Here is an 18,519-nt window from a genome sequence, read left to right on the forward strand (position 1 = left end):
ACATACACACGGGTAGGTGTGATGCTTTGAATGGTTTTGACTCTGTTTTTGAGTTTTTCACACTGGCGGTTGGAAGACTTGAGCTTTGCATCTAATTCAAGCGGTGGTTTTACGATTATGGCCCGTTTAATGAGATTTTAGGTGCAATTTTTATTATGGGAATCCAACAATGAAAACAAGTCGTAAAATTAATGTTCCTGGCATTCGATTTACGGTTATTCAGGTAATACTTGAGGCACACAATACAACATGTTTACAAAGAGTAATCAACAAATTTGCCCGTCTTTACGTAACTTGATAATTTTACCAATACCAAAGGTAATGAACTGTGTTACGTCACTCAAACTCTCTGATACACAGAAATGTAACATTTTGTACCTCTCTATGAAAAAAAATTTTGCACGAAATATTTCAAAAACTGCTGTTGAAGTATTGCTATTTTGAAGGCTTGTATCAATAAGCATTTTCCATAGACATCCTGCTCTTCTATGTTCTGGCGTTACGTCTCAACTGGGACAGAACCTGCTTCTCAGCTTAGTGTTCTTGTGAGCACTTCCACAGTTATTAACTGAGAGCTTTATTTGTCAATTGATCAAATACAATGATATTCTATGAATTCAATTAATAATTTGATTTTTCTAACAAATGAGGAATTTTCATCACCATAGGATGAAAAACGCCAAAAGAATTGAACGAAAATATAAACCCGGGCAGACAGAAAAATCAAAATCACATCTCGAAACGAACAAAATCTGATCGCATATCTCAATTTGATATTGAAAAGATGTTCGAAAATTTCATAAACCTCAGCGCCATAGCTCAAGATCTGAAAATATGTAAACAAGATCAAAATTAGTTCTAAGACATGAAACAAAACACATTCAACATCAAAATGGCGAGACTGACGTCAGAGCAACCTCTGAGAGCAAAAAGTAATCTCAGAAAGCGAAGAAAGTGATGTTCTTATTACTTTGATCTTTCATCTGATTGGCATAGCCGGTTGGTTAGCATCTCTGTTCATAGATTTGAAGGTCGAGGGTTCGATTCTGGTTGCTGACTTTTTATATGTTGGTCATTCAAGAGTTTGCCAGATATAGTTTTTATCTTATAATATCTTAATGAGATTTTGTTTAATACTTCTCCATATTAATTTTTGATATTATTTGTGATCTTTTATCTCTTATCTCCAACAAACCAATAGCTGATTATGATCGTCAGTAATTATTTTAGAACAACAGAATATGATCTTGGTCCGTTTTATCCACCTGCTTGGGAATACTCTGGATATTTCATTTTTTTTGCATTTTATTCCAAGTTTTCCTTTTGATTAATTCATTTATTTACCTCTTGTACCAGCTGCTTGGCCTCGTATGCGAAAGCCAAAGACAAAATAAAGACATAGTAGTCGGGTTCAGAATTTCTAGTACAGTTGACTCTCCACATCTCGATGTTCTACATCTCGATATCTCTCCCTATGTCGATGATTTTGTCGGTCCCTTCAATCTGCATACTTTCACTCTCCATATCTTCATATACATTTTCACTCGTAAACTCGATATCTCCCTACCTCGATGTATTTTTCATTCCTGATTTTCTCTTCATGTGTCGATATCCCCATTATCAAAAGTTACCGGACTAGATTTTAGGGATTCAATTCGCGAAGACGAAAAGACGTCTGTTTATTTTTGATTTTCCAGGGAACGGAGTGAATTTCAAACTAGTATTCATTAAAAAAAATATTCTATGTCTCGATGGTCCCTTCGATATCAAGATGTGGAGAGTCGACTAGGGAAAGTGTACCACTTATGGCCATAGTGGTTCCCTATTTGGCCATACTTGAAATTTTGATAGCTTTTACATTTTAAATCCTTTTGAATGTTTTAACATCAAGATATATCTTAAATATAACTACTACAAAGCACAATTTTTTTCAAAATTTGAAGACATTAAAGTTATGGCGAAATAGGGAACCACTATGTCCATAACTGGTACACCTACCCTATACTTTATTTTGTCCCTTGGTGCTGCAAAAGGTACCCAACTTTGACAGATCGCAATAGGCCTTTTCATGTGACAGGTCCGTGTATACATCTGTTCACATCGCCGGATGACCGATGCACAGAGGCGAGGTTTCATACAAAGGTCGGACAAAACCTCAAATATGTCCTGATTAAGTTTTTTCATCAAATTTAATAAAAAAAATTATTACATAAAAATTGTCCCACTGAAATTTGTACATAAACCTTTACTTGAGATACAAATTCAACTTCCTTTTAGTTATTTAAGCTAAATTTCAAACGAGTTGTGAAACAGGATGCAGATTTGAATGACTAAATAAATGAACTAATATGAAAAATGAATATGACAGTTTCACCTATTGAGGCAAAAAGGGGCAAGAAAAACTATTCTACGTCTGAAGATATAGAAGATTTGATGCTCGAAACAGTCCACATAAAACGAACGAAGTTTAGAAAATTAACCAAAATGTTGAGGAAAGATTATTTTTTCTGTTACGAATAACAGCTTAATACGTCAAAAATTATGTAATTTAAACCAAATTGAAGGTTTAAGTTCAGACAAACAGACGTAACACTCTGATTATTTTCATCGCACAGCAGAATTTAAGACTCTTATGTTCTCAAATGAAGACTATTGAGCCCTAATCGGTTATGATTTCGTTGAGATACAGCTGTTTGAAGTTTGTAAGGTGAACTGTAGTTGGTGATAGGATAGGATATAGGAGTCTAATTTTGCTGACTTTTACATATTTTCGATGCTGCCAAAATCGACAACAAAACAATCTCAAATTTTGGGGAATTATTACTCAATGGCGTAGAAGTCTGTACAAAATATTAACAAGTGATTTCAAGGTTTTGTCCAGCCCACTGTGCGGTGCATGTACGGGGCTGTCATTTCCATTGTCAAAGTGCTTCCAAATTAGCTGATTTGAAAAGTTTCATGAAAAGACTTACATACTTTTCACGACATCCTAGATCTTGCTCTATTATCTTATGTGCCATAAAATTTTGGACAACTGCAAGGAACATGGCGTCTTTATGACAGCTCTCCGGCTGCGAACGCGAAATCATAAAAAATTTGCCCGAAAATCGGACGAAAATAACTGACGTTTTTCACATAGTCTAATATTGGCATTACACTGCGGAACACGTTTTTGTCTCCAGCACCAAAATACCGCTATTCACTTAATTAAGGGTTGCTGAATCCATTAACGTTTTCAGAAATATCATAGCACGTCTAGTTTTCGACTGTTGAAAATGCAAAAAATGACTATTTCAGCCAACTTGCATGCAAGTTTGCCAGCTTGTAAGGTAATATATTGGCTTAATTTGCCACAGAATTCAATCTTTATGTGTATAACTTTACTTATCATCAAAGTTTGTATTACTTTCGATACGGAAAAGTTATTTTTTGATGGTTTAGAGAATTGTTGTATTTTGTCATATAGAAGAAACGAAGAATTTTGTATGGAGACTGCAAGCATGTTGAAAAAATCGGTTTAATCGAAATTTAATCGCGCAATATCAATCAAATTATGTCTGAAATGAAAGTTCAAGTTCTATTTTGCATGTTTGGTGGATTTGATTACAAAAAAGTATGATAAATTGTACTTTAAATTTCATGTAAACATTAATAAAACCAGTGTTTTATATTACTTTGGCGACCTGTAGCTAAAAATTGTGACGTGCTGGAACATTTCTGAGAATGGCCTTAGATTCAGCAACCCCAAATCTACTAGAGACACATAATTTGATCCTTGAGACACGCAAAAATGTCATTTTTGTTACGCTGTGTTAGTGGTGCAGAAAAGCACGGTTAAACCTAGGCATTCATAATGGCCCACTATTTCGCCTTTTCTAGCATTTTCTAGCATTGTAGGAGTCACGGTATACACAACAAGGTAGGCTATTCCCACGTGTAAACAACGCTTTCCCATCATAACATGTGTCGTCATTCCTATCATCAGGCATGAGGCCTTGAGGAAAGTAAAGGAGAGCAGGCCTTGCTTTCTTTTGCACTCCTTCGAGTTTGTGTTCGCTGCCAAATGTCATTTTTCGGAGTATAATACCTTGTGTCTTTTTAACGTGGTAGGAGTCATAGATTGGTATAGAAATCAGAGTAGGTCATTTAAGGTATAATGAAAACTGATATTTTTTTTTTCTAGCTGTCAACGATAATGGAAGCCTTTCCACAGGCTGCTACAATGGCTACGAAGTGAAGCCGGATTTGAAGAATAGTTCAAATAATAACGCGCATCCTAGTTCGCATACAAGAACAAGTATTAAAACAACTCAAAGCTCTAAGCTAAAAATTAAGAGAAATTATTGATAACATAGCTGGAAGCTTAAATCTGGATTGGCATTTGAAGTTTTGATACGATGTTCGGATGTTTATGGTAATTAATGATCCCAGTCCATTTATTTGACTGAACAATATAGAATGGGAATGCGAAAGCGAAATACAAATTTTTGCTCTTTATATAAATCAGTTATAATAATTGATGATGAATAAGAGAAAGGAAAATAATGGCCCCTTGTACGATACCGAAAAATGTTATCGAAGATGAATAAAGCAATAAAGCAATGTGTCCAAAATACGACTCAAAACGGTACTTAGTGTTTTTATGAATTTGTGTTACATTTAGTTTAGTTTTGAGTGTTTTTTTTATCTAAGTCTGCTATAAATTTGTATATTCTATGGCAAGTACAACCTCGATCAGCATTAAGGATAAGTGTTAAGGAACTTATTTCGCCTACAAATTCGCATATACAAATGATGAATTGTGGAAAATACATAATGAGATGCCTGTAGTTAAAAAATCATCCATCTACGATGATACTTTGTTACTTAAATCAATCATTCTTCTGATCGATCTTCAGCACATTGGAAACATTGGTTCAAAATCCATATCTATGAAGACAAAAATGTTTGTGCCTAAACCATCAGTTTTAGATATATGGTGTCTTCGGCAAAGTTTCTTCATATTTTTCAGATATATTTTTTTTCAGGAAATTTTTTTACGAAAAAATATTACATAATAAGTTATTGAGAAAAAACTGATTATCTGTTAAAAATCATTCATCACTTGCGAACGATAAGAGATATTAGTTTGGGTTTTTAGGTTTAGGCACAAACATTTTTGTCTTCTTAGATATAGCTTTGGGAGCAATATGCATTGTGAGCAGTGAGGGAGGAGAAACTGCAAATGAAGGGAGATGTGAGGTGTCATGATTGAGATGTTTTCTTTTTGAAAACGTTGGAATAAATTGTTTCATTCGAAGGTGAATTGTAATGAGTTATAGAGGTTTTTTTGACATTTCATTCTAATGATCAAAGTTTCTCTTTTAGACTTTTACTTTAAAAATTATAGAAATCGATTGTGATTTGGAAATATTATGATATTTATTTTTTTTTATTTATAACTATTTCTTGAACTTGATCACATGAACGTATTGGCCTACACGATTTAAGTAGGCGAAATTGAAACTAACGTAAAAATGGTTGTGAAGTGAAGTTTGGCAAACGTAGCTGACATATGAATAGGTATTTATTTTCCATTTCTTTAACGTTTTGTTAACGAAAACATAGAGATTACAAAAATGGTCTTAATTTGTAAACATGTTTATTGATCTGAGATTTGAGACAATCTCGGTTCTCAATAATTTAAAACTAAAAGTAACGAATCTTGTAAATATAATCAAATATCTAGTTATTGTTGAATTGTTTTTTTAACAGTTTTTTTGGCCTTGTTTGCAATGAAAGTGGCTCTGACATAGACTATGATCAAGCTGGTTTCCTATAAATACCAACAAAAAATAGCATTAGCACTTTTGAAAACAGTTACACGTAGAATGCTTATATATAATCGAGTGGGTGTCCAAATTTTCATCGCTAGAAAGTTGGGAATTTTTTTTATGATTTAAGCTTTGAATAATGACCATAATAGGTAGCACCGATGACATTTTTGATAGAATACTCATTGCATGGCTGATAGCAACAAATTTATTTCTTCTTTTTATTCTTTTGATTTTGTTATACCAATCATTTTGTTAAATATCCTACTTGATACAAACTATGTGAACAATAGTAATTGTGCTCAAAAATTTAACTCACTGGTATTTTGAATTAAAAAAAAACTATGTTTTTTGCGGGGCATATTAGGAGGGTTTTTTTTATAAACTGAATTTTCAAGACCAATAATCTTGAGAATCAGACATTCGTTTGTGCTGAAATTTTGATCCATCGGACACTCGTTGGTGGCGCCAATCGATCATGTTTTCAGCATTCTGCGTTAATTAATTAATTATCTAGATCTAGAAAATATGTTTTGTAGCTTTGTTTTATATTCACCTTCAATAATCAAAACTTAATATCAAACGTATTGCTAGTGTAATTCGGAACCTATAAAAAATGAGAAAATTTCTTGAGGACATCAAAATGTTATTAAGTATTTAAACATTTACCGAGAGCAGAAACCCACTTGGATTTAAGAGCCCATTATCCCAATTCCCCGAAATGAATGAAAAAAAAAATATTTCTAGGTTTTTGGTTGAGAAAAGAAACATGGGATTGTGCCAAAAGTTTCCAAGACTTCAACGAAATATCACGGTTTTGGTGAAATCTAGCTGACATTACTAAAACTCTGATAGACACTCTAAAATTGTGAATGGGCCCTTATATAGGATTCAGAATAGACGCTAGATCAAGAAATGAACTTGAAATAATCTGTCGATGGCATAACTTTCAGTTTGCGGCTTCAGAATTGTAAGTCACTGAAGGTTTGCTCTGAAATTAGAATAACATCTATCTGTCAAACATGTCTGAGTCACTTAACATTCATTTGTGACATCTACTTCAAAGAATAATCCCTTATTTACAAAACAATATGACAAACACCTGTCCAAACATTTGCTCCCACCATTACTCATTATTGTTTTCCAAATTGAAGGTTTCCCAAAAATAGATTTGACCATAAAAATAAATGATTCACGGCTGCCCATCTACATCTCGACCTTTCCCATTCGTCACCACAGTCACTTTTGCACGATTGCAAAAAGCCAGTGCAGTGCCGAATCTTCCACCCGGCACTGTACACAGGGGAACCGCGCCGATCTGTGAATCGTCACGCACGCACACGACGGCCAATGAAACGGCCGCCGCTGCCGCCGTCTTTCTGGTCGTGCGCAGAGCGAGATGGCACCTCCGGATGATCCCCACCCATCTCTTTTGGTGGCCCGCTCCACGAGAAGCGTAGGAGCGAGAACTCTGCAGCGCCGCTTTCAGTCGTGTACCTGTGTTTCGAGTGTTCGGACTCGTGCGCGCATCATCGCCTTCGTTCTCCACCCCGACCGATCGATGGGGAGGCAGAGACCGAGCCCCCCTCCCGGGCAGTGGATTTTCTCCGATGTGAATTGCGGATCAGTTTTTTTGCCGTTTGAGTTGTGATAAATCAAAAAGTGATGGAAAGTGTTTGTCGGCTGTCGTGTCATCGGCTTAGAACAATAGTTGGAGCGACACGCACAGGCGTGTGATGGTGTGCGTGGGAACACCGCTGCGCTCAGGTGACAACAAGATGGCGGCACGCTCAGGCTTTCAAGCCTACTTTGTTTTGTGATATTGGTGTTTTTATTTAGCGTTAAGAAAACCGGAGGATTAGGAACCGATTGGAGAAGATTTTTGTTTGTTGGACCAAAAGCGCGGGAATGGTTTCCGATTAGTTAGTAAACAATAAGGTTGTGATATAAAAGCGGGATGATTTGGGATGCAGAAAACTAAGAAAAACAGTTTGCAATGTTTTTGTTCGTTATTTTTCGTCAAGTTTTTTGGTTGATTTCTGTATCACTTTTTAATAAGTTCGTTTTCGGTTTGCTTAAATGTTAAACAAAATATACAAAAGTATTCGTAAGTCATGTTGTGTTCCGTATGTGTTCTTTTTTTGTATAAGTTTGTAAATATAAATTCGGTTCACACAAACTATGAAAACAAACATAATCGATTGCTAGTTTACTACAAGCTAAATCACTTAAACAATAATCAATAAGTTAAAGAGTCTCACTGGGACAAGTGTAAACACATTAACACTAAGTTTAAATAAGCGGAAATCAGCTATTTGCTTTTGCTCTGAGCAATATCTGGAAGCGGCAAGCAGTTATTTCGATAATGATAGTAACAAGCAGTTGCAGTTAGTGCACGACGACGGCGGAAGGCGTTCCGAGCAACCTCGAGGACACTTCAAAGTGACCTAAGCAGATTGGACGTGTTTGCGTCCGAGTTGAAAGCCATTAAAAGATAAGTATTATTCGGTTTGCGAATGCTTGCAGCCCGAAATCGGCTGACGTTTGTTTGCTCTTGATGGTGCGAAAGTTGATAATTTATCGATGGTTTCCATCTGTGCATTTGCATCCAATGTTGTTTGAGTGTACCGATACAGTTTGCAAACAAACGTAGATTTCGAGGTGCAAGCAATTTGTTAGCGCATTTTATGATATCTGACGCTGTTCTTTATTTTCTTGGTTTTATTTGAACAGGACACACTTGGCGCCGTTCCGGGAACAACCGGCCAGGAGGAAGCTTCAAGCATTTGGGTTTCAAAAATCGGCTCCGGTGCGAGAGTGCATATAGATTAGCTTACATAGTAATCCCTATCTAGCATTCTAAACTGAGTAGGCTTGGATGCAGACGAGAGGAGGCTGATGAAGGTTGCGCATCGTTTAAAAATGGAAGAGCTACTCATCCGTAGCCTACTGGGTGGCAGTGACGTGGACAACAAAAGAGATCAACAAGGTGTATATAACATGAAGGTGTGACGCATTTGATTTTGTTGTTTGGCCCGACGACAGGTGAGTCAAACAAATGGTAGACGCGTGGGCCTCGCGTGACATTACTCAAAGTGCCGCTGCAGTGACCGTGAGATCATCACCTTGAGGTAAGAATCAGGCCAGGAGAGGGGTCATCGAAAGATCTAGAAAATTTTCGCTGGTGCAAAAAGGTTTCCAAACGTTGCACAACATTGTAGAATTGTTCGTGCTCACCTAAGCAGTTTGGATAACGATCAGCCGAAACCAGATGGCTAGAAGCGTATGTATTTATCCGAGGGCGCCACTAGCATCTGCTGTAACTCGTTTGTTGCTAAGATCAAGGTTTAGCCGGTTTATGCAGTAAATCTATGCCAAGATCCAAGAAGACAGATTTCTGATCGATTGCAGCCTCTACATCATCCACCTCTCGTCTCCACGTCATCTGAACTCACCGACAAGTCGAGCGAAAAGTAAAAAGATCCTAATTTTATGCTATTTTCAGAAACTTTATTACCGTTATTCTGTGCTTTATTACGGGTTTTTCCTCTCTTAAGTTACAAAATCTTCATCTTTGCCTCAAGCGCCAATTACCTGGCTACCTCTTTTTCTACTATTCTACATATAATGGGTGTATTTTTTGCTGTTTTAATTTTCGCTCTCATAACGCAGCACTTTTCCGTCACCAGCCGTTTGCGTTTTTTAATTCTCGAGAGTGTCGCTAGCCAAGGGGTCGACCCATAGCCAAGGGGTAAGTAACCGCCTCATTAAAATAAACCACAATTTTCAACGAAAATTGTTTTTGCGATTCGCATGAAGAGAAAAAATCAAAATAAATAAAGACAAAACACAAAGAAAAGTCTGTTATTTTTTCGATATCCGAAATCTCACGAATGGTTTTTCCCCTAGCTGGAAGTGCTAAAACTCTCGAAGTGGAAAACTGTTGTAACCTGTCATAGATCTCCGCAATTTACAGCTCATTTTCAGAATGAGGAAACTTGAAAACTAGTTCATTCCCGCGGGAAGGGAGAAAGTTCCCTCGGAAAAGCGACCAGCAGGAAAAGAAGACCGTTTGAAGATCGTTATTTAAACCGAGGGAGCAGGCACTAGAAGAAATATGAAAACACGCTTCACGCGAAAATCGAGGTAGGCGAGCGCTAAAAATAAGTTCTTGCCCGAAAATGTGGAAAGCATTATGCTGGTACGCGGATGCGCATAGATTTAACGGCATGAAAACGGGAAATTGGGGAGCAGAGGCAGCCTCTCTCCATTTTTCACACGTTCGATTACGATCGGTTTCCTCCGGAGTGCGACTGTGACTCATGTTTGGAATATTTTCCACACATCGCAATGTGCGATCTACCTTGCGAGGCACACGTTTGCGGTTTTGCACACGGTACACGGCTTAGAAAAATAACTGCTCGAATTTGAGTGAATTTTGCACGCCACACCTTTGGTTGTTTTTATGGCAACCACCAATACAGAAAAAAAGTGCATTCAATTAATTTTAAAGCGAACGTTTCATGACATGTTTCTGCTCTGATTTTCATTTGGGACGACGCTCTGGCTGGCGAGACAAGGAGAAAAGAACTGCTCGAAAGAGCGTAGTATCGGTTGGTCGGTCTCGTGTACGAAGTGGCAATCACTGATGCGATTTCGGTCAACGGGGGACTAGAACAGCACGAAGGGAAATATTTTAAGAAATGCATTTTGAAAATCACAAAGACAAATCGATCAAAGTGAGCGAAGAAGGAAATCTGCCCCCTTGCCATTCCACTTGAAATCAGTTGTTTTTATTCAATTTGAAAATCCAAATTCGCAACCTGACATTTCGAAGCCCTGCCGACGAGGGGTGTGCCAAATGTCGTAGCGCACACTGCCCGGGTGGAGAGCAGAATTGTTTACGTTGATTTTGTATCAAATTTATATATTAAAAGTGTATGTTTTGGGACCGTCGTTCGGGATAACCGCTTTCGCACGACGGGAAAGCAGTCGAAGACAAGCCAATTCGTGTTCTGACGTTTTCGATTTTGTTATTTTTTTTGGTATTCTTTGACGTATTCAGTTTCGGTGGATGGAGGACCGAAACCGATCAATGATTGCCATTTTATTTTCGAAATTATTGAACATACGTAAAAATCAGATGTTTTGTTTGGTAAAAAATTGCTTGCAAATTTATTTCTTAAGCTGCAGGGATTTATCACTAGCGTTTTTTGTTTGTTTTTCTTTAAATTGCTATAAAGTTTGTGTTAAATAAGCTAAAATATATAATAGTTGTATAAACTTCATTGTATGAATAGTTAAAGTAGTTTAATAAATAAGGGGCGCAATAAATAAATAATTAACGTTCTTCTTCTTCGTGAAACGATTGGTGTTCAAGGGTATTTGACGACTAGTAAGGAAGTGGCCTGTTACGATGTAGTTTTTTTTCCATATCTATATGCACTCACGCTGGTAGCTTTGCAATCTTACAGACTACTTTGATTAATGGTGTTGGTTTCCAGAAAAGACAATTGTAAACATACAACAGAAATGTGACAGTCGTTGGAAGAAAACACGGAAACAAAATAACTGCTCAGTTTTTGGATCGCGCGTTTGTTCGGCACGGTTTTGCACTAACTGCAACAACTCGCTTGACTTTGTTTTTGAATTGTTAAGACAAACAACACTCATGGGACAATTATTGTATCTTTTGCTTTTTGGAAACGCGCTTGCTTTCACACAATTTAGACTATTAAAGCTGATGCCGCGGGGAACAAACTTATCTAGAACTATATCTTCATCTATTGTCGTTGTTTCGAGAAATCTGCCGTTTCTGGGTTTGAAATCATTTTCATGTTTTTGTTTTCTGCTGTTGTATGTTTCCATCCATTCCGTTTGACATATTCGGTTATTCTACCAATCACACGCAAGATTCGGTTTCGCAACATTACGTGATGTGTTAGCTTTGTTTTTGGTTTTCATTTCTTTTTGTCAGTTACTCAAACAATAGCAAAAACAAGAACCAAAAACTGTAGAAAATGACATTGCTTTGCTTGTTGTAACGAAGAAAGTACACGAGTAATAAAAAAAGAGGAAACGAAAAACCAACAACTCAAATAGAGACAGAGAGCTTCCAAGAGAGCGATTGGTTACGGGTTGTGGTGTTATTTACTGGGCATTCTTACTTTTGACTATCAGTTTGGCGGACGTTTCGACCTGGCCGGCCGATGTCGTTATTCGGCAGGTGAACAGGCCCGAGTCCTCCTCGTACGTCGTTCCGATCAGCAGCACAGCGTTGGAGCCCTCGGTGATCATCTGGAATTGGTAGATAAGGGGGTTAGAACTATGCTTGTTGCATGAACTGAGGTAATACTGGAGGGATGTTCGAAAGGGTTCTGAAGTCCTATCATGATTTTTGCATCAAACGCTAAAGCTTGCTCTAGAAATTCATATTTACTCAATTTCGGAATGTTTGGCACCCCATTTTCTCTATTTTTTTCGAATTTGTATGACACCCCTAGATTTAAACTCAAATTTAGGAGATAATTATGTTTTCCGTGTACATTATTAAAATGTCAGATTGAAACATTTTGTGTAAAAGCTAAAGCCTTTGAAAAGTGCCAGTAGGTTGAAATTTTGGTCCAATTTTCAAAATCAAAATGTAATTGTGATCTACAGTCAACTTTCCATTACTCGATATTAGAGGGGACTCATGTTATAGAACATAACATAGCCTGTAGTTTTGATTAGAGCGAACAGATTTTCTCGAGTAGTAGCAAGCACACGCTCTGTTCTGTTTTTTTTTTGTTTGAAACAAGATTTTCAAATTTGTTTGGATCCTATAGGGCAGTGACAAATCTCGAAAAGATCCTCTTTTTTGCGTATCGTACCCTATGAGCAGAATCTCAATAGAGAGAATCTAGAAGTCGATTGAGTATTATCCTTCGACAGATACGCGTATTTCAACTGCTACTTGTAGTCTTTTTCAGTGTCAGTTGTTCGCATTGTTGACAATATAAAAAACGAAATAATTGTTTGAAAAAAATGATCAACAGTACTATTTTGGTATAAAGTGCTTGCAGAATTGAAGTGTGACATTATCGATAGAACAGTAACCCTACTCACTGATTATCCAACATGATCCATATTCAACCATGAATTAAATCTTTCAATATCTTTCGAATCGTTTAGTTTCAAGTCGAATCCTTCAGTTTCAAGGTATTCTAGTTTAATCTAAATTGTGTGGCATCGGATAGAGTAAACGTATCCAAGTTCGACCCATCAGAGGAAGTGCTGTCATCAACCTCCATAGCTATTTGACCTAGTTATGTACAACGTCTTAGCTTAAAAAAAAGAGTAAAAGGTTCACAAGTTAAAATGTACATACACATCATCCACCGACCAGTTATTTTCGGAAATTGACAAATTTGAGCACATCAATTCCGAGCGATAATTGACGTCTAACGAGATCGCAATAAGCACCTTCCCGAGCAGTGACACGCTTTCTAATGTCTGGCCAAAAGCCTTTCCAAGTAGCCATGGAATCGAATCGAAAATTTTGACCCATTGCCAGAATGCGGCGCGGAATCCATGAAATTGGATGACTTTTTGCACCACGAGTCGGGTTTTGTTCTTGAACTACTACTATTAGGACACGAGACAAGTGTAAACGTCTTGTTGTGTCCTCCCCTCGGATCGACATGTCCCGAACTGAGAGAGACTCGCGAAGAGGAAAAATATCAACGTCATATGCAGCCCAGATTCCCCTCTCACGAAACGTCAAATGCAGCCCACCGTTTTTATGGCTGAAAAAGTGAAAAGTATTGTGTTCAAAGTAAACTGTTATTAAAAACCTCAATCGGCGGAGCAGTTTTTTCCAAAGTTGCTGATAAATCTAAGCAGAAGATTAATTATTTCTAATGTCTGCTACGTTTGCTGGCATGAAATTTCACTCAAACGGCTATTTATGATTCGATGTGATGCAAACTCAATCATTTTTTGCTGCGAGCTTCATGTGAGGGTTTGAACGGCTTGCGCATAATTGGTATAAACACAAAGTGGAATAAGAAAAAAACTCAGCAATCACAGAAAAAGAAGACCGTCTTCGCGAGTCTCGTCTCAGGTCCCGAATACTTAGATGTGCACCTGGTTCCGATGCTTGGCTTTTTCTCGCAGGTGAAAATCGTTCTGCAACGTTGAAACCATTAGAAAAATCTATTTTAGAGATCGGAGATGCACGGCTGAGGACACCCACGCTTCCGAGACCTGAGCGATGAAGATCAGAAGCGTCTCATTTCTTACCAATTAACATTCTCGATTAGATTCCCCTGTCTAGAAACGGAATTTGGAGAAACAAGCACTGGGACTGTGCATGCGTCATGGTTTGGAACGTTTGTAGTGCACTTTTGATCTCTTCTTTTCCTGACACGTAAATCACTTTTGCGAAGAGTTTGATTTATTGTGACACGGGGAGCAGATGAAAGTGAATGTGGCGGAGCGTGGGCTGAATCTTAAATAATCTTGATGGAGATTTTGGATGTCTCTGGCTGTTAACCTTTTAATTGTCTTGTTTTTATTTTGGATATACATGCTTTTTTTTCATAATCTTAGACCGTTCTTAGTAATTATGAGTTCTTATTTTCTTGATTTTTCTAATTTTTATTTTTAAATGTCCATTTTTATTTTGTTTTGAAATTTTCTCTTGTTGCCAATTTTAAGAGATAAATGGTCGGCGTTAAGTCAGAGTGGACCAAGTGACATTTTTCATATTTAGACTAGACTTTAATAGCGCTCAGAACTCTTTTAAATTTTGGTTCAATATTTCTACAAATCTTTGTATTACTTTCAAACAATATAATGTGAAGTAATAATCATGAAAAATGATAATCAAAACCTCTGATAGAACGATTTTTTGATGGACTATGTGTACTTGGTCCACTCTGACTGAACCAAAGACCACCGTTCAGTGAGTTGGTTCACTCTGACTTGCATGGTTAAACTGGGTGCATATCTCTAAGATAAGCAGATTTTCAAGACTTTTCGACACCAGTATCGTAAATTCTCCAATAATCTATTCGTCGATACCGAAATCAATGGCATTACGATAGTTTGAAAATTGAGGATTTGCAGGGTCAGGGCATTGAAGACCAGAAATATTCAAATATGTGTTCAGTCAGAGTGGACCAAGTGAAAATCTTGAGTACCGACCAACACATACTGATCCAATGTGCGGGTTCTAGCACATTCCATACATACACCATAGAACTACCATAAAATTCTATCGGACTCTGAAATTGACTAAAAAATGCAAAAATTAATCAGTTTATTGCTTTTCAAAATTTGGTCCGCTCTGTCTGCACATAAATTGTTGCAATTTCTGATCACCCATCCAAATATGGTAAATGGTCAAAAATCAAAATCAAATGCATCGAATTAAGCAATATTCATAAATTCCTATTGATGGATAAGTTAAAGAATCATTCGATATCGGAAAATCTGACAAATCTCTTGAAATGTTTTTCATTTCCTCGCATTCTTCAGCGCACTGATCATTTTCGCTATTATGGTAATAAGGACTTGGTCCACTCTGACTGCACACTTTTATCGATTTTTATTGATCATCCAAAGTAAATTTGTTACATATCTGTCGTAGTTTACAGCATGAAATTGAGTGAAGTGAAATTGAGTTAAGGTAATTCCGCATCTAATGGGAGAAAAGACCCATTTTCTCAAGTTTTGCACTTGGTCCACTCTGACTTAACGCCGACCAAATAATACTAATTATTGTTATTTTCAAAACAATTTTATATTCTGAGTAAACGGAAAAGCAGATTAATAAAAAAACTTTTACCATTAGGTTTTACTTTGTGAAATTTACGAATTTTTATTGTGTAGTAATGTATATTAAATGTAAAAAAAAAAATAGATTGGGCTTCACATATTCCTCAAAAAAGGGTACCCGTGCCAATGGCTGTGGATTAGGATGGCCCATAATGATCAAACTTCATTAATTTGTAGCAACATTTGAACTCCCAGAAGCTGGTGTGAAAATTTGAGCGAAAATCGTCAACTTATAGGGAGGGGTGTATGCTATACGAACTTGAAGTTTGTTTGTAGAAAATCGACTAACTATATGGAAGAAACGGTTCCAATTACATTTTCGACCACAGATGGCGTTGTAGTCGATGAATTCCTTTCTTTATTGATTCGAAGGTCTTCGAATCTATAAAAATTAGACTGCAACAAACCGGAAGTATTTCTATTTAGGAACAAAAAAGTTATACATAGGGAAACTAAAATTCGGGTTTCCCCCTAGGTGGAAGCTTCTTTTAAAAATGTTTTTTTTTCAGTAGTGCTCCGATTTCGTAGAAATTTTGTGAAACGAATCTTCTTCATTCTGGCGTTACGTCCCCACTGGGACAGAGCCTGCTTCTCAGCTTAGTGTTCTTATGAGCACTTCCACAGTTATTAACTGATAGCTTACTATGCCAATGACCATTTTTGCATGCATATATCGTGTGGCAGGTACGAAGATACTCTATGCCCTGGGAAATCGAGAAAATTTCCAACCCGAAAAGATCCTCGACCGGTGGGATTCGAACCCACGACCCTCAGCTTGGTCTTGCTGAATAGCTGCGCGTTTACCGCTACGAAATCAGTAATCAAAAATATTGGACGTGTTCTTCTTTCGTTTAGAGCGGTCCAAAAACAGTTTTTTTTTTCTGCCCGTGTAGCTCCAGGGGATAATCGAGTCTTTATAGAGTTTATCACAGGGAACATTTAAAGATAAAAGCAACAAAATCAAATTCACACGACAATACATGAGGATAACTAAGGGATCACACATGGTTTGAAATTCAGAACGAACAGAAACCGAGGAACTTAACAGCGATCGATATATAGAATTATCGAATCATGGAACAGAAATGTCTTGCAAAGCTGTTTTAAGGGACTATAATAGAAGTCGTGATGTTTCATTTTTAGTATGTGTTCATGAGGTATTAGTATTAAAATCATCTCATTTAATCTTTTTTGCGATAATTTTTCATATGTATCATGATTCCTATCGTTATATTTTCAATCTCTGGTTCATATATTTAGCTCTCAGAAATATATTTGTCGATTAAACATAAAAAATCCATTAATCATGATGATACGTAGATTTGATATCAGTTAAGAAGTTGCGAAATTAAAAACGAAAAATATTTATTTGAAAACTATTTTATTTTAAACAGATATGATGTAATATAATATTGATGTATGTCAATGTCGCCTTATAATCAAATCTTGTTTCAAACAAAGTAATGCGTAACCTCAAAAATTTCCGTGCAAAACAATTATTTTCACAATTTTTCCTTTGTGTGTCGCGAGAAATGCGCCCGACGGCTAGGTCGATCGCGCATCTGAAAAGTTTGGGAACTTATGCTCTAGTGTGTCTTATAGGAGTACGCGTAATAGGATTGCGCGTAATAAGAATGCTTGTTATAGGAATGCGTTTAATAGGAGACCCAAAGGTAACTGGAATATGTAGGAATATGAAGAATAATCAAGAGATTCCTAACGCATACGCGTATTAAACAAAGCTCGCTTGTTATACACAGCACGGGCGTAGTGCTGCTGACAATGGCCGATTATGCACTTGAATTCTCAAGGCATTCATGGCAGAATCCGATGACGATATGTTGAGAAATTTCAATAGAATTCCCGAAACACACTCTCTAGACGTTGTTGACTAAACATTTCTGCACAATATTCCTTGATTCCTCAAAATTAAGTATATTTTGGAGAATTTCTGAAAGAGTTCGTATAAGAAACATTGAAAGTGCTTGCAGAATTCTTCAAAAAATTTCAGCAAAATATTTAAAGCAAGCTGCTGGTTGCACCCATTGGCGTAGACAAAGGGGGGCACGGGGAGACACATGCCTCCCCCAAACTCCAAATCAAAAAACCGTTTATACTCAGTTTTGATCACTTCACTGCACAGAAGTTACACTTTTGGCGCCAAAAGAATCATAAAAAATCATAAATAAGTCCGTTTTGGTGCCAGAAGTTACACTATAAAAAAATCATAAAAATCATAGATGAGTCCATTATGGTGCCAGAAGTTACACTATTGGCGCCATAAAATTCATAAAAATCTTAGATGAGTCCATTTTGGTGCCAGAAGTTACACTATTGGCGCCAAAGTGCTCTAGAATCAAATACACATTTTTTTAAAAACCAACCAGGTTACCATTTAACAAGAATCTTCAGCTTCTTGAGTAATTTTACAAGTTTCTAGTTTCATTCTGAGAGAAATTCATGGAGAGGAAAAATATCAACGTCATATGCAGCCCAGATTCCGCTGTCACAAACGTAAATGGCTGGGCATGGCGTACCATTGGTACCTCGCGTACCTGCAGGAATAAAATAGACCCCTTTGTGCGGTCCTTAGCCTCTTGCCCAGCAACTCCTATCCCTACCTCCTCGTGGTACTGGCCGGGGTACGAGTAACCTTGGGGAAGATCGGGTAACCAACCCCCGGTGGGAACTTTGGTCGTATGCTGACAGGGAAGGGGGGGTTTGCTTTTGCAAATCTGGAGCGTCTGTACTCCACGTTAGGAGCGGCTCACAACAGCGTCTGTTCCCCATGTCAGGGGCGGCTGATCATCGTCCGAGTGCCAGAGAAGGACTCTAAGCTAAACTGCGCACTATGGCCCTCCGAACATTTAGGGGGAATGGTCCT

General features: G+C 37.3%; 1 protein-coding gene across 2 annotated transcripts in view; it reads right to left on the bottom strand.

Moving 5' to 3' along the window:
- LOC5566332 (titin) overlaps positions 1-18,519 on the bottom strand; it is a 114,025-nt gene that overhangs the window by 24,918 nt on the left and 70,588 nt on the right. The window contains exon 13 of one of the 2 annotated variants that reach the window (XM_021841030.1): positions 11,981-12,110. In XM_021841030.1, the coding sequence (XP_021696722.1) occupies positions 11,981-12,110 (130 nt within the window). Of the gene's footprint in view, positions 1-9,301; positions 12,111-18,519 lie in introns of those variants that run through there. The other variant, XM_021841031.1, reaches the window with a different exon arrangement.

Source organism: Aedes aegypti, chromosome 2 (assembly GCF_002204515.2).
Source record: "Aedes aegypti strain LVP_AGWG chromosome 2, AaegL5.0 Primary Assembly, whole genome shotgun sequence".
NCBI classification, from domain to species: Eukaryota; Metazoa; Arthropoda; class Insecta; order Diptera; family Culicidae; genus Aedes; species Aedes aegypti.